Raw genomic sequence first — 26,456 nt, 5'->3', positions numbered from 1 at the left:
GTGAGCGTGTATGTGTGTACGCTATGTGTGTGAGCGTGTGTGCGCGCACCACTGTTCCACCTCGGTCGATGAGGTCTGCCCTCCCTCTACATCCGCCCCTCCCCTCACAACAAACGCTATCCAGCCACTTCCTTGATGGCTACACAGGCCGTTTCTGTCTGAGCTTCTCTGGAAGAGTCTTCAGCTTCATTCTCTTTGTTTCTGTCTTCTGTATCTTCAGGCAAAAGCCACTTCCTCAAACACACAGTCTCTCTCTTTCTCGCATTACTGGGTGTTAACAGAGTGCATTTCTCTCCCGTCTCTCTTCTCTCTGGCCATTGTCTCTTTATTGATCTGCTGAGAGCCTTGGATGTGTGGATGTGGAGCCGAGACCGGCTAATGTGCTGCCAGTGCGGCTGATTCTAATTACAGGTCGCGTAGTTCACTGGGTCGCAGCAGTTTAGCACAGGCAGAACAAGGGGTTAAAGTATGAAATAGTGTTTAAAAGAAAGAAAGTGAGCACAAAGACCAGCTGTTAGGAAAATCAATACTTGTGGATTAAAACTAGAAAGAAAACGAAGCAGAAAAACGTGAACGACGGGATGATTCATGTGAGTTTGTGTGTATTTGTGAATGAAAACACAGCACCGCCTCTCACCCTGCTCTTGACCTTTGGATGCCACTTTACAGGAAGTGACACCCACTGCTGCACTGTCAACCACCCTCTAGAGCCCTCAAATTTCCGTGTCTGAAGATTTCATAGTTGTTCTTCACAGCGTCCAACACCTTGTCTTCGCGGACCATCTTTTCAGGCCAATCTGGAAAAATATCGGCTGATTCTTTGGGTTGCTAACCGCCTAGCTTGTGTTAAACAGGTCAAACCGATTTTACAAACCAAGGACTTGGAAGAGAGTTGGGAAAATAAAAAAGAGTAAGTTTATGCGCGTGGCTTGTATTTCTAGGTCACCACCATTGCAAGCCATTAATATGGGCCGAGAAAGGATCATATAACACCCGCTGTACTTCGACCCTGCACTTGAATAAGGAAGAACCCTTTAACGGAGTGAGAACTGAGCTCAAACCTCAGGCAGAGCAATTGGTGAGCCATCCCAAAATACACACAAAAACATCTCCAAGTCCAAACTGAGCTCTGATGCATGCACACTGACAAATGTGCTCCTCGTGCTGAATGTATGCATTTTGGCATGGAGGTGTCAGCGTCGGCGTTCTTGTGTCAGCAGATGAAAGGCCGGTGCAAACTCAGCGGAAAGAAAGGCCAATATAACGGGGCGGTGAAGAGGGGAAGACTACAGCCTTTAGACTTTTAGAGTGCATCAGGCCAGCATCAAACCAGGTGGCAAACCATGAACTGCTCTGACTCAATTTGCCTTCTGAGCGTAGAGGTGAGGAGAAATAAAAGACAGGGTGGGTGATGCAGTGGAAGCACAAATCTAGATTATCTAGAGCTATGTTTGGCTGACATCGTGCATGATATACTGGTGTCTTGAAGATCCAAGGACCAACGTGTTTTAAATAGCTCTGCCCTGCTGAAAACTCTGAGGTAAAAATGGTTTCTGGTGGTTGGTGTAAATGAGAATCATTACTGATTAATTATTAATCATTACTGCCATTAGGGTTAATTCATGAGATCACCCAATGCAAATGATGACGGAGCTGTTCCTTTTAAATATTATGATATATTAAATGGTTTCAACATGTGAAAACATCCCGTCTCGACTGTTCTTACCCCGACTTGCCACTAGATGGAGACACATTTTCATTTACATGAGCTGACCTCTTCACAGAGTGACTCACAATGAATACAGCTGAACAATAAGCTTGATAATTCACACATCACCACTATTGTAAGAAGGTCAGTGAGCAAGGCAACAGTGTGTTTACAATGCTTTGATAATACAGCAGCTTGGAAAAGAGAGCCAAAGGGAGACAGCTAAAGGGCAAAAAGAGCGAGCGGGAGCAAATTCTCTATTTCTGTTTGATGTATAATGAAGAAACAAGGTAGAACCCTCTGAAGCTGTGCTGTGTGTTATTCCCATTAAAGTCTGAGCCAAACAATCACCACTGCTGTAGATTTCATTCAGGCTTTTTCGTGCTACAAATCAAAGCTACTACGTGTGTGTGTGTGTGTGTGTGTGTGTGTGTGTGTGTGTGTGTGTGTGTGTGTGAGTGTGTGTGGGCCAGTTCAGGTCAGGGTCAACATGACTCCCGCTGAGCCTCCCGAGGGTGCTGAAGCACCCAGACACACAAGCGGTCACACAGGACACACAAGCAACATTCATTCATTCATAGATATATAGACACACACACACACACACACACACACACACACACAGTTAACAGTCATGAAAAGAGCACTGCCAACCTTTGACCTACTGATATAAAGGAGGGAGTGAGTACATAACAGGACTGCAGGCAATGAAATATGCAGACAAAAACATTTGGAAAACAGTCAGCATTTTTGTGAGAGCACTATATTGCTGCTCTCTTGTCTAATCAGAAATTAATAGAATGATGATGACCCAGTGTATTTCCATTTCATCAGCTGTTCTAAATGCCTGGTGTCCAGAAGGACCTTACTGGGAAAAATCCACAGAAAACATTAAGTGTTTTTATGTTTCCAGCAGCAGCAGCAGCAGCAGCAGCAGCAGCAGTTCATGTGCAGTAAACAGAGGAGGTACTGCTCTTCTTCTTTCCATGGGCTGTGATAGCAACAGTGTCCAATTAAATGAAGAAAAGAGTGCGACAAACAGTATCTATTCTAAACTCGAAATTATGCACGCTGGTGTGCAGTAATAAACTGAAAATCCAAAGAAAAACAAATGATTACTATAATGACCACTTTAAAAAAAGGTTTAAACAACTTCATGGATAAACACGGTGCTGGAATGTGTTCTGTATTCAAGCACGGACGGGCTGATCAGTGATGGTGGCGTCAGCGGCCAGTTCCTGCTGCTGTGGATGCGTCACCTGCAGTGTGCTGCAGGGGTCCAGCTATTGTGGCTAATCACTGACAATTACACTGGGCCCTAATCTGGAATCTTACATCGAGGAGAAACAATCAGAGGCCCAGAAAAGACTAAAAGACTCTGATCACAGATGGAACTTGGTGTGAAATCATCTCACATGAAGCTCCTACTGCTAACAAGGAGAAACACTGGCTGATCAGTTTTAACTTTATTATACTCATCACAGGATGTCAGGGGGTTCATAAAGTGAATAATTTGACTTTGAAAGAAAATTTCTATGCCTTTTGAAAATGACCTCATTTCAAAACTGCGCTTAAGATGAGTTTTCAGTACAAAATCCCCTCTGTGTTACTATAGCTACACTGCAGCTCAGCAAGAAAAAGCACCATCCAGGGAAACACAAAGACGGAATATAATACTGAAACTCTGAAACATGCACACTTGATCTGACAGGCTCCCACTGCTGACGTCCATATTGGCTGAACTTTAGAAAGCACTGTGACACACAATGAGGGCTGCAGATTAGGTCCCCCATCACTTACACTGGATCTCACTCTATCAATGTCCATATGGGCATGTCAGTAATGGATAAAGATGTTTTCACATAAGAACAGAAAACTCCCACATGGCCAATACGAATACTGCTGCACTGTCAGTCAACAATAACATAACACTGACGAATGAAGAAACATGTAGATTTGGTGACCAAATCATCACTGAGGCTGACACATTACAAGGCCTGAAGCAACCCAAACGCACTGTGGTGGAGGAATTCAGTCTAATAACTTTAAGTACGCTTTGGAATAAGATACTGTTCATAATCCATTAGTTATAGTGGATCAGCTTAGACCTACATAACCATTCTCAGGCCTTTTAGGATTCTTCTATATTCTACTTCAGAAACTTGCCTGGAGGATTTGTACCTGAGCCAATCAGTCATGTAGCGTGTAATCACAACCTGAAACATCCATCTTGTGATTTACGTCGCACTGCTCTCGCTCCCATCTGTCATTATTCCGGTGTCTAGTAATATGGAGTTGTGTGTGAACGTTCAAGCATGTAGGACTGCTACTGCTCTGGACCTGCCGCTGTATGTGTGTGTGCATGTGTGTGCGTGCTCTTACCCCTGGCAGCAGACCCTCTGGTGGTGTGGGGGAGACAGTTTCGCCGTCGGGACCCTGGGGCGCACACAGCTGGGGCGACATGGTGGGCGATTCATCTATATAGGGCAGCGTCTCTGAGCCGTCCTGTGACTTGCCGTCCTCCGCTCCGTCCCCCTCATAGCCATCTGTGTTGTAGTTAAAGTCTGGAGGACGGGGACAGAGAGGGAGATGAAGGGAAAAGGAGAGAGATGGATGTGGATTAGCATTTCACCACAGAGAACAAGGCCATCGCTGGGCCCCAGTGACTCACAACCACAACTCACTGAGAGCAATGTAGCACTTCCTCAACGCGACTTTCACACGCTGAATTCTCCCTTTGTGCAAAATAACGAAAATGGATGAAACAAAAGCTGAAATGCCTACATGCAGATGGCATGTAGATTTTTAATAGGTAAAGGAAGAATAAAGATGGGACTACACAGAATAACAGAGTGACTACCTGTGGACTGCTTCTGTAAAGCTCAGTGGCTGAAAACATGCCAACAACAGCATGAAACCAGCTGAATGTGCTGAAGATGCCCCAAAGCAGCAAACTCCACATGTGACTTTCTTTAAGCTTCATTTTGTATTTGAGGTTATCACAGTCTTGAAGTTTTCTATATTAGGCTTCGAGTCAGCATTGAGGTCGATACTCATGTCCAGTGACACCGCTGGCGTTCAGGCCTGAGTAACAGTGACAGCTCCGGCGGAAGGGAACGACTCTGACTCCGAATCGACTCGTGCCTTCAAAGGAACACTGGAGAAGAAAACAGTGGAATAACAAAGCGCATGGGGAGATATATGATAGCTTGAGAGGTGTAGTTTTGACAGTATATACCAATGATATATTACCACCTATAGCAGTGAGGTGTTGCCTGATAACCAGGCTGTAGCTACAACACATACTAGATGTAGATTAGCTTTGCAGGATGTTTTGAACCCTGATGGCAAACAAATCCTGTTTGTCCATCTGATACCGTTAGTATGTTCATTTTCTAAACCTGGAATAGGAGAAGCGCATGCACCAAAGCTTGTGTAACTATTCCAAAGAGCCATGTAGCAGTGGGCTGGTGTAAAAGCAGAACCAAATGTTTGAAAAGCAAATTATGTGGGAGGTGCGTGGGTGATTGTATCTGCCTGCATATATAACCTGTGCTGAGCTCAGAAACAATGTTAAGGTACAAATGCATATCAATTCAACACCACTGCACCGACGGACATGTGCTCAAGTGTGTGTGTGTGTGTTTGTGCATAAGAATACCAGACAACTGTAACGAGCCACAAGTGAGAACTAATTGGAAAATAAAAGCAGGGGTCAATCCCCACTGGGAAGACACACACCATCAAGCTAATGTTGATGGGTGCCTCGACACACCGCCGTCTGTCACCTTCTGACACGCACCATAACCCACAGTCGCTGGACCGCCCACCTGCCAATCAAAAAAAATTCCCTCCATCTGTTAGTTGCATGCGAGTATGTGTGTGGACTGTGGGAGTCACAGCCACCATATGGTATATTTGTAGCTGTTGGGCAAATAGCTGACAAATGGTGCATTCGGGACTGAGCTGACTCAATGAAGCATTTACAAAAAAGTGTGACAGTGTGCTGAAGCGCTGCAAGACGACACGAGCGGAGCACGGGACATAAAGGTGAGGATGGGGTTAAAACACTGAGATACGGTCATCTGTCCAATGCCAACTGTGCTGTGACTGAGCCACAGAAAAGAACAGCTCTTCCAATATGCAAGTGTGTGGTTGCATGCATTTGTTGTTTTTTTTTTTGCTCTCTCCTCCATCTCTCTCTTCCATCTGTTTCCTCTGTGACTCTTCTGTACACCTTCTGGCCTCCTGGCTAGTTTGTCCCAATCTGCTCCAGTTGCGTGGGTGGAATGTGAGCATGGTCGAAAAACAGAAAACTTGTCGGTTTTTGCTAACATATTTATGTGTTGTTTTACATGTAGCGCTCAACAGTGCGCCCCAAATCCTTTCCTCCGCCCGGCTCGAGGCTGATGTTTCATTTCTATTTGCAGAAACGTCAGTAGACGGCAGAAATCCTTCAGAAATACAGTGCTGAGCGGAGAGCCAGTCCACCATGGAGAACAGAGTGGGACAAAGCAGAGCAAATGGGCTGAACTTGCACTCGGCTCTCTGGCTCCCGCGCAGCCTCCAGTGTGCGCACACATGCACAAGCTGTGTGCTTCCAGCTTACTTACAGTCACCTGAGCTCTCATGCATACACTGATTTAATGTCAGCTTTGTATTCATTGTGTGTTAAACTGTAAAGCGAGTCATTAGAGTCATTTTGTGTTTGGTGAATCTCTGTGTGCAATTTGGTGTGTGAGTGCTCATTATTTCTACTCATTAGGTCTGATTAGCCATATTAATGCGAGGCAGACAGTGGTACAGAGAGAGAAGGGAGCAAATACAAAAGAAAAGGCGGACTGTGAAGACGTGTCTTTGGCCTGGATGCTGCTGCTGAGATCAGACCAAAGAAGAACCAAAACAGTCACAGAACAGAGGCGATCAAAGAGGCGGGTGTAAAGGTTGTGTGTTCAGTAACGCTGACGTTACAGCCTTTATGTGGTGGAACAAAGTTAGCAGAGAACACCACATACACTGGTGGTGACACTGAAATGCACGGCTGCTGCTGTGCAGAAGCTCAGTACCTTCATCCACTGGTTCATGTGTTCATTAACGTGTAACTTAACAAAAGGCAGTTTCATGAGGGGAATTAGTGTAAACACCGTAAAGGGCAGCACAGAGCCCTGCATGAGGGACATACAGAGTGCACTTACACATCACTTCAACTCTCAGACCAGGAAGTTGGCCTGTAGCCTGTGTACAGCAGGTACGTCAATGAATGAACTTTAAAATTCGGATCAGTACACATTTGTCCGGTGACAAATGTGTTTCCAGTAGATAAACAGCTGCTGTAGATTTGATTGGCCCTCATTATATAAGCCGTCAGATAATGCAGAGGAAGAGTGGTATAAGAGAGAAGGAAGAAATGAAATAATCGTGTCAACTAGTTTATTGTTTAAAGACCGGAAAGTGAGGAAGGTCAACAAGAGAATGTGGATTTGAAAAACAACGAACCAGAATATTTTCACATGTAACTCTGTGAATTTTGACCAAACCTGAGCTGGTGACCAAACGGTGGAGAGACTGGCCTGGTTGTCAAGAACACAAAAAGTCAACAATATTACCAAAATATTTCACTTTCATGACATTCTTTGGTCAAAGGAGCTTCCACATTTTGCTGCCCTGTTTCAACCCACACTGTCTGCTCTGTAGCACAGAGGCCCCATTACAAATGAGTAGGTCATCTTAAGAATAGCTGGCCCTGAAAGTGAAATGTAATCGTCTGATGGTGCCATCATGTGTCACATTTATGGCAGAAACTAAAGCCAGAGATTAATTACACAGCCCCACAGAGTGTGCAGAGGCAGCTTTACCACCAGAAGATAAGGCAGGCGTGAGAAACTGTTTGTTGTGTCTGTTGAAATTGACTGCAGCGTGGCTCAAAGTGTGTTTTGAATGTCTCATTCAGTTGCACTAAATTGATTCATCCCTCGAAGGCTGCTTTATCTGAATAATGTTTCCAGACCTGACGAGGTAAAACCATCCAGCAAAAGATAAAGACGAGAAAAAGGTCTGAAAAAATAAATGATTTTACTTTGCAGAAATATGATTTTTGTGGTTTCCTATGCTGCCAATCATTCTGGGACCCTTGAGGTTTACTCTGTGTACCCCCAAGTCTCTATATCACTGGTATAGAGGGCATCTTCTCATCTGAAAGGGCTCTTGTTATCTATGTATGTCTGCCACGGCGCTTTTGTTCTACACTCCTTTTTACACACTGCTCCCAATAATCTATAAATAAGCTGAATATTATAGTCGCTGGGCTACAAAGCTCACTGAAAATGATTCTTGCTTTGCTTCAGATTTCTTTGATAAATTGTTTCAATAAGACACATTTTCCCAAACAAAATACAAGTGCACATTAAAAACGATATGAAGCAGTATCTCCGATTTCACAGCATCATCAATCACTCGCTTGCTTCGCTGTTTTGGCGTTTCTTTTAAAACCCTGACACAGTCCCAGTGCTCACATGTGCATGAGCCAATGACACCGGAGTCCACACGTGCACATGTTTATCTGCACACGCTCTGACAGGCTGAAATGTAGGCTGCCTCAGTCTGCTAATGCACCCTGACAATCCCAATGCGTAACAAGCAGAAAAATCAATGCTGCACTGTCAGTCTATAGAGAGGGATGTTTTTCTGTGGAGAGGATTCATCAGCCCTAACCTGCTATTACTGTTCAATAGAGCAGTCCCCAAACACACACACACACACACACACACACACACACATTACACAGGCTTAAAACAGGGACAAGGTCAACATGACATGCGACTTAACAGGAGATAACGTCACGTAAAAGAATCGACTTGCAGAGGAGGAAGATCCTATTGAGAAATCAATGCCGCCTCGGTCTGGCACATCGCTACACTGAAGCGAACCTGTCAGACTTGACCCACACACACACATCAACGGACCAGAGAAACTGCACAGTCAGATACAGGGCGAGCAAGACTTACCATTGCTGGAGAGGAGAGAGCGGATGACACAAGCAGCCTCAAAGAAGAAAGCCATGAGCGTGTTGGCGTGTCTCTGAGTGTTGTCTGACCTGAACACCTTCGCTGGGACTCAACTGTGTCACCAAGGCAGTCGGGCAAACATTATGTCACAACTTAAGTCCCACCGGTCCCGTTTGTACGACTCAAAACACAAACTGAGAGGCTTCTTCAACTGCACTGCCAGACGAGTGAGGAGAAAGTTAGAGAGCTAATTTGAGAGCTGCTCACTGGTGAATACTTCCACTGTTGTGAACCTTTCAGATAGCACTCATTCAAATGAAGGCAACAATGGTGCATTCAAAAACACCCACAGCCAAAGAGGAAGCATGGAGGTATGGAAGCTATAAAATGCTTTGGAGCACATCAGTGTGTTTCTCTGTCCACTGTACAATGTCACATCACTTCCCAGCTGGCCAATAAAGACTGTCCCCGTTATGCTTTATGGGTCACGTAACCATAAAAATCAATAGTGTGGGTCTGATGCCTGTGCATGGATTTTGGGTGCATTCCATGCGCTGTAGCATGAGGAACCAACCAAAACTGCATTTCTGGTTCAGACAGTCAGGAATTCAAGCACTTGTCAGACCAGATGTGGATTAGGGACTTTTCACATTTGGAAATGATTGAAATCACATTGTTGCAAGCCAGCACAGCAAGCTTCTATGAATCCAGCGAGCATACTGATGAGCTGATGATTAACTATTCATAGGATTACTTAAATACATAGTTTTGGGAAATGGGGAACTAGGTGCATCATACAATCAGAGCCTGATCTGTAAATGTAAATGGCACACTGTCTATTAAAAAAGAGATATGCACAGTCTCACAGACGCACAAATAGCTGAACCACACGTGTGCAGAAAAAGTTCCTGCAGTGCTACTAAAATGCTGGGCTAGAGCTGACGGCCATTACTGGACCATTAGCTGAACCGAGAGGCTGGATAAACACGCCGCCGGTGGAGACCACAGAGCTATGAGGAGGATAAAAACCAAATGTACACCGCTCATATCCTGCGTGTGCTGACCGAGGCAGGACTGCCTGCAGAGAGCTTTAAAGAAAGTAAAAAAAAAAAAAAAAAGCTATGATTAAAACAGAGATTTAATGCTGAGGTTGTTCGAACCAGCTGTTGATGTCCCGCATTGCATGTGCGGAAGTCCTACTACCACTGCATAATGAAAGCTGTACCAACAGTTTGCCATTTGCTGCCGCGGCCTTTCTAACAAACACTGTCTGAAGCTGTTTTAGTGGAGATACTTTAGTTCTTCATGTGACCACAGCTGTCTCAACTGACAAAATGAAGACTTCCCTTTGGATCTCAGCTCTCTTCAAGGTAAAAAAAATATACCAACAATCATTTTATACAATGTTTTTGTATTGTGAAACAACTAAAAGAACTACAGGGAAGATTTGATTTGATCTAAAATATATACCATCAGACATGGTTTATGAAATACTTCTTTACTGAATTTATTTTTTTGGTGCATTTGTAGCATGTTCAGTTGACTGATTGTCACCCCACGCCTAAGTCTTGACAAACTGTAACATTCTGCTCAACTGAGGCCAACGGTGATGGAGAAATCTGTCTCCTCTACGATGGATTTCTCCCTTTTTAATCATGAAAACTCTAAGAGGTGCTTTTCAATTTTGAGGGACATTTGGGCTGATGTTATATAACACAGAAAAGGTCACATTATGACACTTGTGACATTGCATCATCTCCATATGGCCAGTAATAAACAACATGAAAAACATTTTAAAAAATAATAACAAAAGGCAACAAAAACAGATGCAGAAAGCAAGACTACATCAGCACCATCATTAGTGTTTCAGGGCTTGATTTTTCCCTGCTGCTTCTTAGAAAACCAAACACAGTTTCATGTATCATGTGCTTGATGTTTATCTCTCTCTGGACGTCCTTTGCACTCCATAATGCTTAGGGAAATTAGTGCAGGCCATGAGGGAACACAGACACTCTCACCGTGTCACTCACACCACAGATACATGCTCTACACAATTACTCATAGGCCCTGGTGAGCGTTGATGGGGTTAGATCAATGAGGCTCCAGTTAATAAGGAATGGCTTGCACCGGAAACCCTTTCAAACGGGGTAAATACACACACAAACACACACGGAGCACTCAGCTCTGCAACTGTGCAATTGCTCACTTCAGCGACTGCGTGAGTCAGTGCGACAGAGTGTAAACGCCAAGTGTTCAAATCTGCTTTGTGAGGAGAAAACTAGCTCAGCAGTTTCAGAGCAACTAGTTCCACATGTGGTGGAAGAAAATTTATGTTTAAGAATGCCAAAATGCTGCCAGTATTGTCCTCACACTACAGAGCAATACTATAAACGCCTGGACATTAAATACAGTCTGCAGCGGACCTCAGTCTCTGATGTTATTTATGTCCATATGAGGCCTTCAAAGAATTCTTCCCTGATGCATTCAAGGGGCCTCTGAAATATGACATTTAAGTGTCAGCTGCTTAATAATAATCCCTTTGATGGGAATGCAAATAAAGCAAATTCACCTTACTCTTTCAGTTTGGTTATTGTCTGTCCTCCAGGTTTGACTTTTGGACAGCATAGCATGTGAATGCAACACTTTTCAGCAGCCGACTCCACCAACAAAGAGTTTTCCCTGCGCAACAATAAGGTGACATTAAGGCTAAGCGATATGAGCACAATATGAGCAAAATCCCATATCCCAATTTAGTTCATTTCATATCCAGATAATGATACATATAAGATTATGATCCTTGAAATGACTACATGGAATGCTTCTTTCTACACTCAACAAATAAAAGGTACTTTTTCTGCTTTTATTTAGAATTGCTGTGTGATTTGTCAGAAGTAGTTCCTCTTTTGGGCACGAGTCCTGCTGGTCAGAATTACCTCGTCCTGTGTCTCATTCTTTCTCCTCCACGCTTTGTGTTGCCTTCGGGCAAATTTCCTGCCTGCATCTGTGTGGAAGAACGCAAAGCTTTGTCCAAATGACAAAAAATCCTGCTGTAAAGACTAGTGTGATTTGTGACGTGACGAAAAAGAGCATCATATGAAACAATAGACATTTTTCTATTGCAACATACTATATCTCATCATACGGCGCAGCTATGGGTGACACTGACAAAACATATAGCAGCAGACTAAATGTTCATCTAGACAGATCACCGACATGGAGCACCTTTGAAGTATCTGCAATAAAATTTTCATATAGCAGCTTAAAGTGAGGACCCTTCCTAACCAGGAAAATCTCAAAACTCATGCTACCCTTTGAATAATGGTTGGAAGTTTACATTATTTGTAGTTAAAGAGATAAAAAAAGCAAAACCTCTCCTGTGATCCTTTCAAGAAGTCAAAGGTGAAAAGATGAAGGGCAAACAGCATCATTTGATTTAAGACCCCATAACGAAGAGTGTTTCATCAACACACAAGTGTCCTCTGATGGGATTTTCACCTCTGACTGCTTGCAGCAGAGCAGCAATGGATCCTGGTGATGCAGAGTGTGGAGGTTCACTGGTGTGGTGTGTGTGGCAGGAGCCACAGTCCTCTATGTCTGCTGTGGAAGAAAGCCCAAATACTGTTGCATAACCAGCCAGTGAAGCTTGCAGTCCTGATCCCTTCTACCCCACCACCCACCCAATGACCTCCGCCCAATGTCAGCTCACATCACTCTCACTGTTAACCTCTCCTGACGGACAGCTCTAAACCCACCTGTCACTCTCAATAACCAGCCCTCGTTTCCATGGCAAGGACAAAGGCTGCCATGACAACTGGCCATGATGATGCAAATGCTTCCTGCTTGCCAATAAGCTGTTTGGTCATGTCGGGTTAGCTGATGTTCCTGGAAGAGTGGCACTATTTATACCAGAAGACAAGAGAAACTTTTAAACCTGAGCAGACTGAGTCATAAACTAACTGAGGGCTCCACTAGGGGTGTTTGAAACTCCCCCTCACCCCCCACCCACACACACACACACTAAACAATAAACCTTTGCAGGGGTAATATGGATTGCTTTCTTCCAGCTAAGCACACACTGACTATTAACCTCGCACAATCGAAGAAACCCATTGTCGTGATCGTAGCAGATCTATGAAGGCATCATGGCTCATATTTCAGCTTTCCTTTTTGTTTGTCATGTGAGCACTGCCTGTTCCCGCTGCCCATCAACGAACAGAGGAAAACATCTGCAGTAAAATACAGATTGGATTAACTCCTAGAAAAGATCTAAAACCAGGGTTGTACAGTTCTCTGCCTGTCATGCAGTTAATTCTGAGGGCAAGCAGAAAGGGTGATAAGTGATAAGGGTGGGACGCTGACATGCTGCCTTAGAACATACAACACGTAATCATTTCCAATCACGCTCCTGTTGGTCCCTCACCAGTATAAAGTAAGGTTGGATTGAAGCATAGCATTTAAAAAAATTCGACCTCTCCTGTGCTGCATCGCCTCCTCACTCCCACACTGAGCAGCTGAGTGCCAGCTCTGCTGCCAGGCGATATCACACGGGCAGACCCCTGCTAAGAGCCGCCATGGCCGGCGTGCCAGCTGTTTAACTACACTGAGCAGTCAGTTGAAGCGAGGCCAGAGTTGTCGTAAATGGCAGCTTCAGCTACCTCAACTTTACGCTCAGACATAGAAGGTGTCTTTTTAAAAGTGGGTCGTGTGTGCGTGTGTGTCTGGAGGGAGGTAAGTGGTATGGGGGGTGATATGATGAGTGAATACGACTGCAGAAACCTGCCAAGGCATACATCACACAGCCAACATGTCCACTGGGCTACCTGGGACTGACAGAGGCATCCATCACATATATACAGCAGCAGGGATGCACAAGCGTGTACACGTGAAAGGCAGACAAAAGCGTACACACATATGCAAGAGAGAAAAAATAGCAAAGAAATTTACATGAGCAGCCAATCATTCTGCTACATGGAAACATCAACGACCCCAAGGACGTGTTGGTATGCAAATTCAGCCGTGCCCACAGCTACTATACCTGCATGCTGAGATAACTCCTTTCTCATTGCCTCCCTCTGAATGAACTCTAATGCATCATGGAGTGGCAGTGACAGCAATATTCAAGTATGCTGTGTGGTGTGGACAATGCAACAGGAGCAGATTTTGTGTGTGTGTGTGTGTGTGTGTGTGTGTGTGTGTGTGTTTGTGTGTTTGTGTGTTTGTGTCTGTGTGTGACCTATTAACAGATCAGCACACATGTAAACATCTGTTCTCTGTCAATGCAATTCTTTCCCAAATTCCATCCACTTTTGTAATGGTAGACATGTTTTTTTTTTTAATTGTCATTCAATCTGCCAATTGGACTTAAACAACTGATCTAGTGTATAGCCGTCCTCTTAGCTCTCTCCCTTGTCTATCTATAGGAGCTTGGACTGGCTGTGCAAGGCTGCAAATCTATTAAGTCAGGGGAAGCAAAAGTTGCTGCTGCAGTGTGAGAATTCAATCAGGGAGTTGCGCTGCCTTGCTCAGCAATTTTTTTCCAAGGAGGAGAGGGATTACATCATGCCCTGAAGCCAGCGTACACTGTGTGGGCACCATGAAGCAGCCCTGCAAACTGCTTCAGTATAGGGGGCATGGCTGCAGTGGCTGAGCGCACACACACACACAAATGCGCACACTCGTTTTTACAGATGAAACGTGTGTTCATGAGCCAGGGGCCGCTGTGCTCCAGCTTCTTTGGGGAGGTAATTAAGAGAGAGCCACATATGTGAGAGAGTCTCAACATGGCTGGGCGTGTTGATTATTCAATCATCTTTACTGTATAGAAGTGTGTGTGTGTGTGTGTGTGTGTGTGTGTGTGTGTGTGTGTGTGTGTGTGTGTGTGTGTTCTGGGTGGCTGACAGGATATTCCTCTGTGTCTTCAGTGCCGCTCTCAGAAGATGTAAGTGAGCTCAACCATAGCAGATCCAATTCTCTGAAGACCAGATAAAAGACAGAGAGTAAAAGAAAAACAAAAAGACAGAGCTCTGCCTCCTCTAACCTCCTGCTCAGCCCCGTGGAGCCATGACACCATGACAGTACATCAGTGGTTTGACAGATGTGTGGTCATTGTATGTGTGTTGACAGTGTACACGTAGGCTTTTACACCTCCCTGCAGTACAGTCATCAATCAGGAGGCGACACTGGGGAAATTAAAAGCCTTTATGAAGGTCTACCTTTACAGCCTGGGCCCGTTACTCCACTCATCAACTTTAAGTATTTCAGCGGCAGCAACATGACATGAGACTCTGAGGACAGAACCAGCAGCTATACATCATAACTGGAAACCAATTTAATTCCACCATATGCAGACGGCTCAAATAAAAAGCTTGAAAATGAAGAGGGAGCATTGGTGAGATGCAGATTTTAAAACATAAAATGGAAAAATAGAGGTTATATTTTCTACAAATTACTCAAAATTAGCCAGCCGGTGCAACTGCTGTTTAAGCTACTTGTAAGCTCCAAGGACAGAGAAGAAACCTCTGAATATTACTGCTTCATTAGCTTTTAATCCATTTTCTTTTATCATGAACCAGGTTCAAGAATCATCAGGTGCTCAGAGGTCTTTCTCTTTACACAATTTTTGCTCAGACAAGCATCCAGACGAAAAAAAGGTGAACCTGTCGGCTGACGATAACCCGCCGCTGGCCAGAGAGACAGGTGTGGAGGGACAGATTGCATTCTTTACCGCACGCTGCTTCGCCCAGGAGCCATCTCAACCGTGATCAATGCAGCTTAGGTAGTGATTAATATGCAGACGCACTCACCTTTTTCATTATGAACACACACACACACACACACACACAGAATCCTCAAACAACTCTATTTGCAGGTATATGAGTGAACACGTGGCCACGTGCACACAGAGACAGATAGCAGACGTTTAGAGAGACAAGACAATCACAGATTCCAATCAGGCTACTTATTTAAGGCTTAAATTGGAATTTTGTTAGACAAGGAAGCTCAGCAGTACCTCACAGGTGGTTTAGGTTTTGGTGAAGGATTTTGTTCACACATTTGTTGTCTGCTACAACACAGTTTTGTACAGGAACAGGTTCACATGCATAGCAGGCAAGATCAGTTATAAATACAGGTGACTGGGTCTATGCCTGGATGCTGCAGCATGGAGAGGTGTGACTGTGTCATGGCCACCTTCAACACGTGCTGACAAAACCCAGGACATCAAGGGTAATTGGCTTGTAAGTGAACCCTCCAATTCTATCTGAAGAAATCAGATCACCTCTGGGAATAATTCAAGGTGTAATCCAATTTCATAAGATAAAGGACATTTTAACCTAATACTAATTTACTTAGAAAGCTTTCATTCATTGTTGGAATAATGAAATACATGCACTTTATTCCATTGCGTAGATATAATCCACAGATTGTACGACTACCTGAACACACTGGTCCAGTTAAATGTCAGTGAGTGCAACTTCTGTTTCAATCAATCCTCCCACTACTTTCTGCCACTTTGATGCTACAGAAATGCTAAACAATGCTAACTAAACCAGTGTCAAGAGCTGTGAGCAGCTGTGGCCTCAAAGTCTGTGAGTCAGCCGGGGTCTTTGTTCCCCCTTTCCCCTCATCCAGCCTGATCAAGATGATAATGGGTTGGCTCTTCAGATAGAGCTAACCGCTATGCTCAGGAAACAGGCTGAGAACACTTTAAAAGGTCAATAAGCTGCAGGACTCCCACACATTAGTTACTGGAGAGAGAAAGAAAGACGAAAGGAAGCACAGACAGAGAGGAAAACGGGAAGAGATGCCTCCTAAGCCTTGTGCTTTAATGGAAAATGACAGGACGGTTGCCAATCCAAAATGTTAACAGCACAAAGCATCTAACACAGACAGACAGATGAGACTTTTCCTGTTGCATTCCACTACAAATGCACTGAGATGATGCTAATGAAGATGCGCTCCCATTATCCACTCCACAACCTGCGAGCACACATCCAGAGCACTTCCCTGCCGGTGAGGAGTCCGATAAAAGGCAATAACGTCCCTTTATACATCAAATGAATGACAATTCTACTACAGCTGCATATCTTCACGTGCCATATGCCTGTAGGCAGCAAGAGATAAGGACCCCCTCTGCTGCAGAGCCACATGCATGAATTGTTGTCAGCCCCCCCATTCCTTTGGCCCCCGAACCCAACCAACCAATGTTACCATGGCAGCCAGCCACTATACATTGTAATTAGCTGGCTAAATCCCCAAGGCTCGGACTGGTTGGTTACAACCCACTGCTTCCATAGATTAGGACAGCCACTGGTGTACACAAGACCCGGAGCCATGTCTGCCTGCACACACACAAACAAACAATAGGTCACATTCAAGTGCAGACACACCTATGCACGCACACACAAAGATCCACTAATCTACCGAATTTTATCTCCCACGCCCCACCTTGCAACGCCATCCCCGTGTTTGTAAGCAGGTATGAGGAAATCAATCCTCCACGTGTACTGTAGAGCTATTCACTGCCAACGCACCCACATTCACCAAAGCAGCGTACTTCGCAGCAGCTGCACCGTGTGGGCATCAACACCTCAGTGTGCAGCAGTACCCTCTGCATTCATTCGTGGAAATTTGCTAATGGAAAGTGTGTCAAACCGTGCAGCGAAACAAAAAGAGGTACAACTAGTGCAGCTATTAAAATGCAAGCGGCTGTCAATAGCCCTCAGGGCAACTCTGGCAGTGATTGTAGTGTCTTTTCATTGCACTCCCCAGCCCAGTTAGACGAATATGATGCAGATTAGAGAGAGCGAGTTTGATATACTCTAGGTGTGTCAGATAGAAGAGGACGCCCTGAGCAGTGGCGCGCTGCTCAGTCAGGTTCATGTTTCCCATCACAATAACACCACTGCAGTTAACATTAATGAAAGACAGAAAAGAGCGACCCTTTGATATCAAAAAGGAGCGATCCTCTCTGATGGGAATCAAAGAGAGCACAACAATCGATGAGAAAGTTGGTGACAGAGAAGATATCCATCTGGAAGCTAATTAGGCCAAAAAGAGACATGAAGATAAAAACTAACTGGCAGTGTGTGGGTGTACACTCCAAGCGAGAGTACAGAAAACTTTCTGCTGGATCCATCTAATTACATGAGCATTTGATGGTGTGTTTGAGCAGTCTATGGGGATAATCTGAAGTTGGAGATTTGCTGGCTTTTAGAGAACATAGGAGCCAAATTGTCAAAGAGCTGTGAGGCAACTTATTTTGAGAATTAGTCAACAACCTGTTGAATTATGTCATCGTGATCACTGCTACCAGTTGTCCCCATCGGCATGTGCATATCAACCTTCTCCATGAATGTGAAAACTATTGCACATGATTGCACCAGACCAAGCCAGATATTTATGTACTTCATTTTACTTTCAAGCTTGAAAAACCTCTGGGGCCAAAGAGCCGCTGTCTTTAAAACCGGAGCCCGCTGGTTGAGTCGGAGCACTTCAGCTGTGTTGGAGCCAGCTTGTCAAATAAAACCATTTTGAATACAAAACTAGAATAATGGCACAATTTTACTCAATGCAAAATTCGGATTACTGAGCTTTGATGGCAAGAGTACGGGTTTTGCGAGAAATATCTGCATAAGAGGAAAATGAGAAACCTGCAGAGCAAATGTAAAGTACATGTGACTTCTCAGGAAAATACTGTTAATCTTACTGGGAACAGGACTCTCTGCAGATTTCCCACAATCGTGCTGTGATGCTTTACAGTTCTCCTCTCATACTCCCCAACAATTAGCCAGCTGTTCTTGCTGCACATCTGCTGAGCAGTAAAAACGACGAGGTGTCCCACGTGTCACCAGATATTCTGTTTTCCCCACACATGCGCAGACATGCATGAATGAAAATGAATGCACAGACTTTACAGGCAGTGTCCTCGGTGTTTGTTCTATTTTTAGTTCATCTTAAGAGACTTCTATTGAACAAGACAATGGAAAGAGTGACAGAAGAGATAAGAGAGTAAGAGGGGATGCAGCACAATGCCTGATAAACCTACACAGACACACACACCGGGCGAGAGACCTTGAGGATATCGCTCCCTTGATTCAGAGTTCGGTCCATGTAGGAAAGGTCAGAGTTAAGTGGTGAATAAACAGTGGGCAGTGATTTATAAGAGTGGCCTCACCGTGGCAATCACAGTTTATAATGGTGCCAGCAGCCTTTTAATAAATAAACTTCACAAATGTATCTCTTCCATTCACAGAGGAAGAAAAAAAACATGCATCTCTCTGCAACCTCTCACCATCACTGAGTTTTCAACCAATCCCTTATACTGTGATGCTACACTTCTCTTAAAACTAAATCCAGTTATACGTTTCCCCTGAAAATACACCCTATTTTCCCATCATAGCCTACATTTCTCACCCTGATAAAGTACCACCATCTCCCATGAAACACATCTCGAAACATGTATTATCCCTTCTACCTCCCTGGCTCTTTCTCCCCTCTTACTATAAAGTCAAAAAGACGACCAGACCCCAGCAGATAGATGACCCACTGAGACGGGAAGGACAACACTTACTGGGACCATAAATCTTTAATGATGCACACACAAACACACATGTGAACACACACATATACTGTACATATACATACACATACAGACATACACATACACACACACACAAAAAAAATTATATATATATCTGTATGTTAATGGTTTCTTGGTTTGACAGCTTCTAATACAGACTGTAAACATACAACCGACCCTGTATGGAGTCAGATTTATATCCACGATTTAGGAAAGTGTTACAAGTCAATTTAAGAAAACTGGAGGTGATAAATGACCTATGTGTGTTTGTTCACCTGAGTCTGTCTGTGTGACTGGTCGCTGCTCTAGCATCCATCAGCCCTCTCAACTCATAATGGCCTCATCTCCCTCCTTTCTCCCCCCTTTTTCCCTCCTCTTCTCTCTTTCGCTCGACTACTCTGAATGCTTAATCATGGCCCCTGCCTTCCGGGAGCATGTAAACACGCCAGCCGCACCATTGGCCAGAACGGTGGTGTTACTCTGTGCCGATTGGCCGAGGGTAAAGGGGCATGGGTGGCAAAAAGAAGAAGGGGTTGGTGGTTACCATCGCCCTACAGGATGACTGCTGTCCATAGTAACATACCAGACGTGCACACACACACGCGCACACACACGCGCACACACACACGGCTCTACCCCCTCAGGACACGGTGAAGATCCCCACAGACTCACAGAACACAAACACACTCAGACACATGACACACCCTCTAACATCAAGCACAACAAAGGATTTTCAGAGCGTCACCCACTTAAAATATTTGCCATTGAAAGGAGAATCTAGCAAATGCTGCTGTTTGAGGTATTATAGCTACATAATATCTCAGCTTAAACCAGCGAATCCTGAAATAAGCAAGAAGAGCAGCTGTGCTAACTTAACCACGTTTCCATAATTCCTCCATCTCTATGCAAAACACCGACTGCACTGTTTAAAAATGTCAAACAATGAAAGCTCCATTATCAACAATGTACACCGACTAATGGGTAAAAAACTGCTGGCATTAAATTTTAGCAGCTGTAGCTAGTACGTGAAACAAAAGCAACCCCTTCACTGCTGTAATATGTACTATGTTTGGTCAAAACCGGAAACCCTGCATCACGTGATACTTGAAAAGACAGAGTGGACAGAGTGTTTTAGTTGGAAGGCAGCTTGCATATCAGCGCGCTACGTTGTTTTTCTTCGTAAAAAAGATATTTATGCTCAAGCAGTTTTTGAATACATGGAGTTACCTTGATATTCTATTCGCAATTTTTGTTTTTGAAAAAACACGAGACCTTTTACATAGACTCTGACTTTAAGCTGGATAAGCTGACAATATTGGTCAGAAAATCTAAATTTTGATATTCTCCCCAAATCCTTCAGCTCCAGTAATACAAGATGCTCTCGCGTGTTTGCTGTGTGTGAAAATGCCACAACAACATACTCAGCTGAGCCAAGAGCTTCATCTATTATTCACAAGGCTGTCACTGAATGAGCCCAGGCGGCCGTGGCAGAGGAGTATGACCCCAACTGTGGATGTGGGCGAGCAAGCAGCTAAGTTAATGTTACGACTTGGTGCTGAAGCTCTCCTTCACTCCTTTCAGCTGGACTCACTCACTTGGAACAATGGCAAACCGACCATGTCCACGTTTTAATGGGGCCACCTCTTTACTACAGCTGCACAGTTAGTAAAAATGTGTATAACTGTGTTTGGCACTTCACACAATGAAGACCTGAGGATCAAAGACATATTGAAATCTTTCATTTCAGTTCGAACCCCATCTGAAGTTCTGTATGGATGGTCAGGAAAGAGAGGCAATATGTGACAGGCATGCTTTTACAAACAGTGACGTGGATCCTGCCATGAGTAATATATATGGTATGCAGGTAAACACATTTTTAATGGGGTTATATCTGTTGACAAAGGTGGGATTTCAGGTCTCGCTAGATAGGAGCAGCAGCTAAATTGTTTACTCTCACTCTGTCACACACTCAAAGCACTGAGCATTTGGCTCTGCCTCCGCAGCATCACACAGCTGTTTCCTGGCTGTTTTGGAGAAGTGAACATAAAGCCGATTACATAAGCATGAACCCCTTACCGGGCCCAATGGGAGGAAGATGCTTGAACACAAAGCAGAGAAGCATGGCATGGTAGAGGCAGTAGTGATGACGGTATTACATAACAACACTGCTTTAGGCTGACTCAGACTCTTTCTCCCGCTCAGTATGTCTGTGAGAGGAGAGATCTGAATGTCTGTTTCTATAGCTACAGTGCAGGGAAGAGAAGGAACAGCTTCATCTATTGATCAGAATAATGGACGAGCTTGCACAGGGGGAGGACAATGATTCAAGACTTGACATACGGCACAGATTAAATTACACAACACACAGAGTCATTCCTGAAAAGCAAAACATTACTCTGTCTGCACATTTAGTGGACAGACGTAAGGGCTGGTTTATAGAGACTATAATGCAGCAGCAGTAGTGCTAACAGCAATAGATTGATTAATAGTGGTACGATCAAGCATTTACAATCTCATAACTGTAAAGATCCAGGATTCGATCTCGATAATTGTTCATCCGGGTGTCATGTTTTCCATCAGAGTTCTCGTCCATGTCACTGCATCAGAGACTCTTATGTTCTCACTATATTTCAATAGATTTTGCTCAATGACACCAACATCCTAACGTACAATAAACTGAATACAATTCTGACCTGGTACCAGCAATAAAAACATGGCATCTTCACAGTGAACCCGGGCTTTGAGTGGACCTTTAAGGACTCTGTTGTGTTGTGTTCTTCTCTGTGGTCAAGCCACAAATGACATGTTTGGAAACACTTCCAGATCCCATTGATCTGGACTTGTTTCTGCAGGCACTGAGGGTGGAGCCATTGGCTACCCAAACAGAGTGAGACGGAGAGAGACAAACGGTGGGTGGTTTGGTCAAAATACATTTTGCAGGATGTGATAAATGAGACATCCCTTGTTGTATTAAACTCCCCTGTGACACTCTGCTGGGAAGCTATCCAGAATCACTTTGCTGTGGCCCTGTTTGCTGAAGCAGGCCATGTGACAGCCAAATAACTACTACCATTAAACACTTTAAGACAGAACTGGCACTGGATTGCAGTCAGCTGGGAGCAGCTAGCCAGCTGCATCCATCACAGCTGCAGAGGGGAACCGGACCAAAGGTCTGACGGCCAGGGAAAACCGTCACTGTGTGGTGAAATATGGAGGTATGACCCAAAAACTTGCAGCGTCCTTTCATTAATGTGTTTGATAAGTAAGTTCTAAAACAACTTGCCTCTCTAAAATCTCTGCTTTAACAGTAACAGTTATGGATGAGTGATGAAGCCAATGCATCGCCGTCTCATCATGAAGAAATCAAAGTGATTCTAACTTGCGTTTTTTCTCAGGAATCCAGGGTTTTAATAGCTAATGAAATTTTCTTTTATGTGCGTCTTGATGGCAATTAAGAAGTTTTCTGCTCTGGTAAGATTATAGAGAGGCACTTGATTGGAAGCGTGTTTGCCTTGGTTGACTGGTACCGTACTCTTCAGCGTTTCGTCATGGTGGTCACTGCTTGTTTGCTTCACATCAGTTCCAAACAGGATCCACTCTGTTGCCCAAATTTGGATTTGATTTGACCAACTCAACACACGCTCATGTTTTTCTACAGTTTATGATTAGACTACACTAGTTGGATGGCACCAAGACAGACAGAAGATTAGTTCTGTCCAGAAGCATATTATTCCATATTACTATCTTCAAATCATGGCAACAGAAAGCAGGGATTATATAGCACATATGAACCCTTTACAAACTGATCAACAGCCTGCCACGGCTCACCCAGTGGTATTTTAGCATGCCTTGCTGGGATGAAATCAAGCACTCTCCAATACACTGACAGGATGCAGAGGAATGAGGATAGATTTATTTTGAATGCTCCCTCAGAGCTCACACATTCAAGCTTTCCTCACTGTGACTGGGATTAGGGAAAATCGCTTTGACATACGTCCATGCATGCTTGTGCACGTGCCACCTTGGCTGTGCCATGCCAAAATGCTCATATTCTGGCTCTTACATAATCCATCTTTCCTTTGATGTTGCTTTAGCATCACGTGGCACTGAAGCAAGCCAGAGAGGAGTCTGGCTAATTCTCTGAAGGTTACAGCACAGGCTGCAAGAGTCAGAAGTCAGTCAATCTGCCACTCTGGCTGTGGAGATGTGGAGATGGCAACAGCACTGCAGTTTATGCACAAAAATTATGGGCTTGGAGGCAAACATGCCCTTGAATAATCACATATGGGAGCTTGGGAACAGTCTTTTTCCTTTTTGATAATCCAAAAAAAGGCCAATACTGGCCCAGCATGTCAGCACAATGTATTGGTGCAAACTAGTACAATTACACAAATCAGCTGTTAGAGATCATTTTCATGTGCACAAATCATTGAAAAAAACAGAAATATCAAATACAATACAGGACTAATGGATGAACTCTTTGGAGACAGAAAACTGAGACAATGGTGCAACCAAGATGCTTCTAAAATCAGATCATGGGTAAAAAAAAAAAAAAAACCTTTTACACTGCTGCACAGTGTGTGTATGTGTGGAAAAATACACTCAAAAAATTAGAAAGTACTTAGATCAAGATAAGAAGAAAGACAAAAAAAAGCAAAGGATGAGACGGAAATTAAGAGGGGTGTGCTGAAGTATTTGTAACTGACATGCCCGTGCGCGCACACACACACACACACACACACACACACACACACACACACACACACACACACACACACACATAAAAACACTAATAGCCGCCTGGGAGTCTACCACTTACGCTGCTGAGTGGACAAATGGGGCAGAGGATGACTGATGAGAGGTCTGAGCCACTGATTTTGTTTGGGAGTGTGTTTTGTGTACTTACACTGTTGTGTGTGCATACCGCTCTGCACCTTAACTTAAGCATGTGCAGCTGTTATTTTTTGCCTTCATTTATTAATGCAGCTTGTATACACATGCTTATATGTAGTGTCTGAACAATACAATTGACAAGGAGATGCAGTGGAATAGAAACGCGCGGTGTTGCCTCGATCAGCTGCGGCCAAACAGTGAAGCTGAACAGAAAGCCTCCTGGGTAACGAGGCCGCTGTGGCTTTGAGCATCCACTCCCACTTTACTCAGGGAGTTAAGGATGTGTGGTCACTGCTTAACACTGAGCCATTAACACAGTTTCAATGGCTGAAGAGAAAGGATGCAATTACAGCCTCGTTTTTGGTAATCCACTACAATGCACTCCACTACACTGTAAGAAGGGCTGGATTGGTCTTCACACAACATTAACAAGCAGGTATGAGTCATCTTCCACAGTTATGTCTGCTGTGCGCTGATGTGCTATAGCCTGTGAACTGGTGAATAGGCTGTTTCAGGGTCAGTGTAGAGGTACTGAGGGACCGCGCTTCACATTAGTCCTCAGAAAAGGCTCACAAAAGCAGTGGTGTATTTTTATTCTCCTGAGTGGAGGAAGGGGGTCGGTTCAGCAGCCCTTGAAATGCCAGTTTACTTACTACTATACACGCACACAGGCACACACAGGGACATAAGGTAAAAGAAAGACTGGTGGGAAAGAAGAATGATGAAATGCCAGGTGCATAACAGGATTGTACCCTTTTCCCTGGAGGAGCTCATAGTAAAGCCTGGATCAAGCCTGTTGTAATGTTAACAGTGTATCTCCTATTGTAGACATGCAGCCTCTCACAGAATGTCAGATGTGTTCAAGCACGTTAGGTGTTCAATAATGATGCATTCTGTGTCTGGTCACAGCAATGCCTGAACCAAAATAGCAAATATTAAAATAGTACACAGGCTCAGTATACAGTCCCAAGTGATGAAAATTCGTTATCATGCAGTCACACTGACCTGATCCATTTTTGAAAAGTGGACTAACGCACCCACAGAGAATTCAGTGCAGAGATAATACAGTGCTATGATGCATTCATAGGTAATGGAAAATGATGCTTTTGAAAGCATGAAAAGACCTGTATTATAAAACACTGCGACACCATCAAACAAAGAAAATGAACTTTTCTTGCAGCAAGCTAGATGATAAAATTATTACCACTTTGAGGTCTGTGCACTAAATATGAAAGTAAAGCCAGTTTGTTATCTAATAGCCCACACGGACTGTCGGGTTTGACTGGTCAATAATCAATACGGTTTAGTATTGATTACTGACATGCCATTTAGTTGTGTCTTCTTCATTATTTGATACAATTTCTCTATATATTGTGAGCAGAGTCTTTAGTTTCTCACAGCCATCATGTTTACATTTCATAATTTAAAGTTGAACTGTTCAAATCACACTTGTCAAAACTGCTTTCTGTCTTTACGCTAAGCTAAGGCTAATCACTGGCTCAAGCACAGACAGAGACATCAGAGTGGTATCGATCTTCTCAGCAAGAATGCAAATGATCCCGACTAGTCGAGCAAGTCCTTTAAACTCTGTCTAAAAGTGAAACAACTGACCTCCAACACACATGTGTAGCTCAACTGTCACACCACAACCACACGTCTGTTTAGCAATTACTCAGTTTCGCACCATATTCAGTAAAAACATTAGTGCTTAGCAGCAGACATTATAACGTACAAACTCCTACAGTTATGTTATTTGTAATTAACCCAAAGAACAGACCAGTGACTGTACAGTGTCTCTGACAGTCCCTGGACCTCTCTGAAGAACTCACGAAACAGCTGCCCACCAAATTCACATCTGACGCCATGACTGTACTTTGGATTTCTTTCTGTATCACCACCTCGTCTCACTCTTCCCCTCCTGTTCACTCCCTCTCTACAGATTAAGCCACGGTAACAATGGTGACACAGCAGAGCAAATCCCAAAAGGCTGTGTCATGTGCCCAAAATTCCCAACACACACGCACACACACGCAGCATCTCAGCAGTACACAACAACAACAGGGAATCACAGCTGCGCCTGATGGGATGTGTATAATCGCTGCACAGTGGCATACACTCACTGCTCTGTACTGATGCACGAAACACCATTGTTCATATTCTGCTCTATGTAAATCAACCTCATTAAAAAATTCCCTTTGTAGAAAAAGTTGAATTTAGACACAGTGGAAAAAAAAAATCAAGGTCTCGCTCATTTCAGAGGAAAAGCGAAGGG

General features: G+C 43.9%; 1 protein-coding gene across 2 annotated transcripts in view; it reads right to left on the bottom strand.

Moving 5' to 3' along the window:
• Positions 1-26,456, bottom strand: part of abr (ABR activator of RhoGEF and GTPase) — a 113,785-nt gene that overhangs the window by 67,835 nt on the left and 19,494 nt on the right. For both annotated transcript variants that reach the window (XM_076750184.1, XM_076750185.1), the window contains exon 2: positions 4,091-4,272. In XM_076750184.1, the coding sequence (XP_076606299.1) occupies positions 4,091-4,272 (182 nt within the window). The remainder of the gene's footprint in view (positions 1-4,090; positions 4,273-26,456) is intronic.

The sequence above is a fragment of the Chaetodon auriga genome, chromosome 15 (genome assembly GCF_051107435.1).
Source record: "Chaetodon auriga isolate fChaAug3 chromosome 15, fChaAug3.hap1, whole genome shotgun sequence".
Classification (NCBI taxonomy): domain Eukaryota; kingdom Metazoa; phylum Chordata; class Actinopteri; order Chaetodontiformes; family Chaetodontidae; genus Chaetodon; species Chaetodon auriga.
The sequence above is the reverse complement of the archived record's forward strand: the minus strand, read 5'-3'. Positions and strand labels throughout refer to the sequence as shown.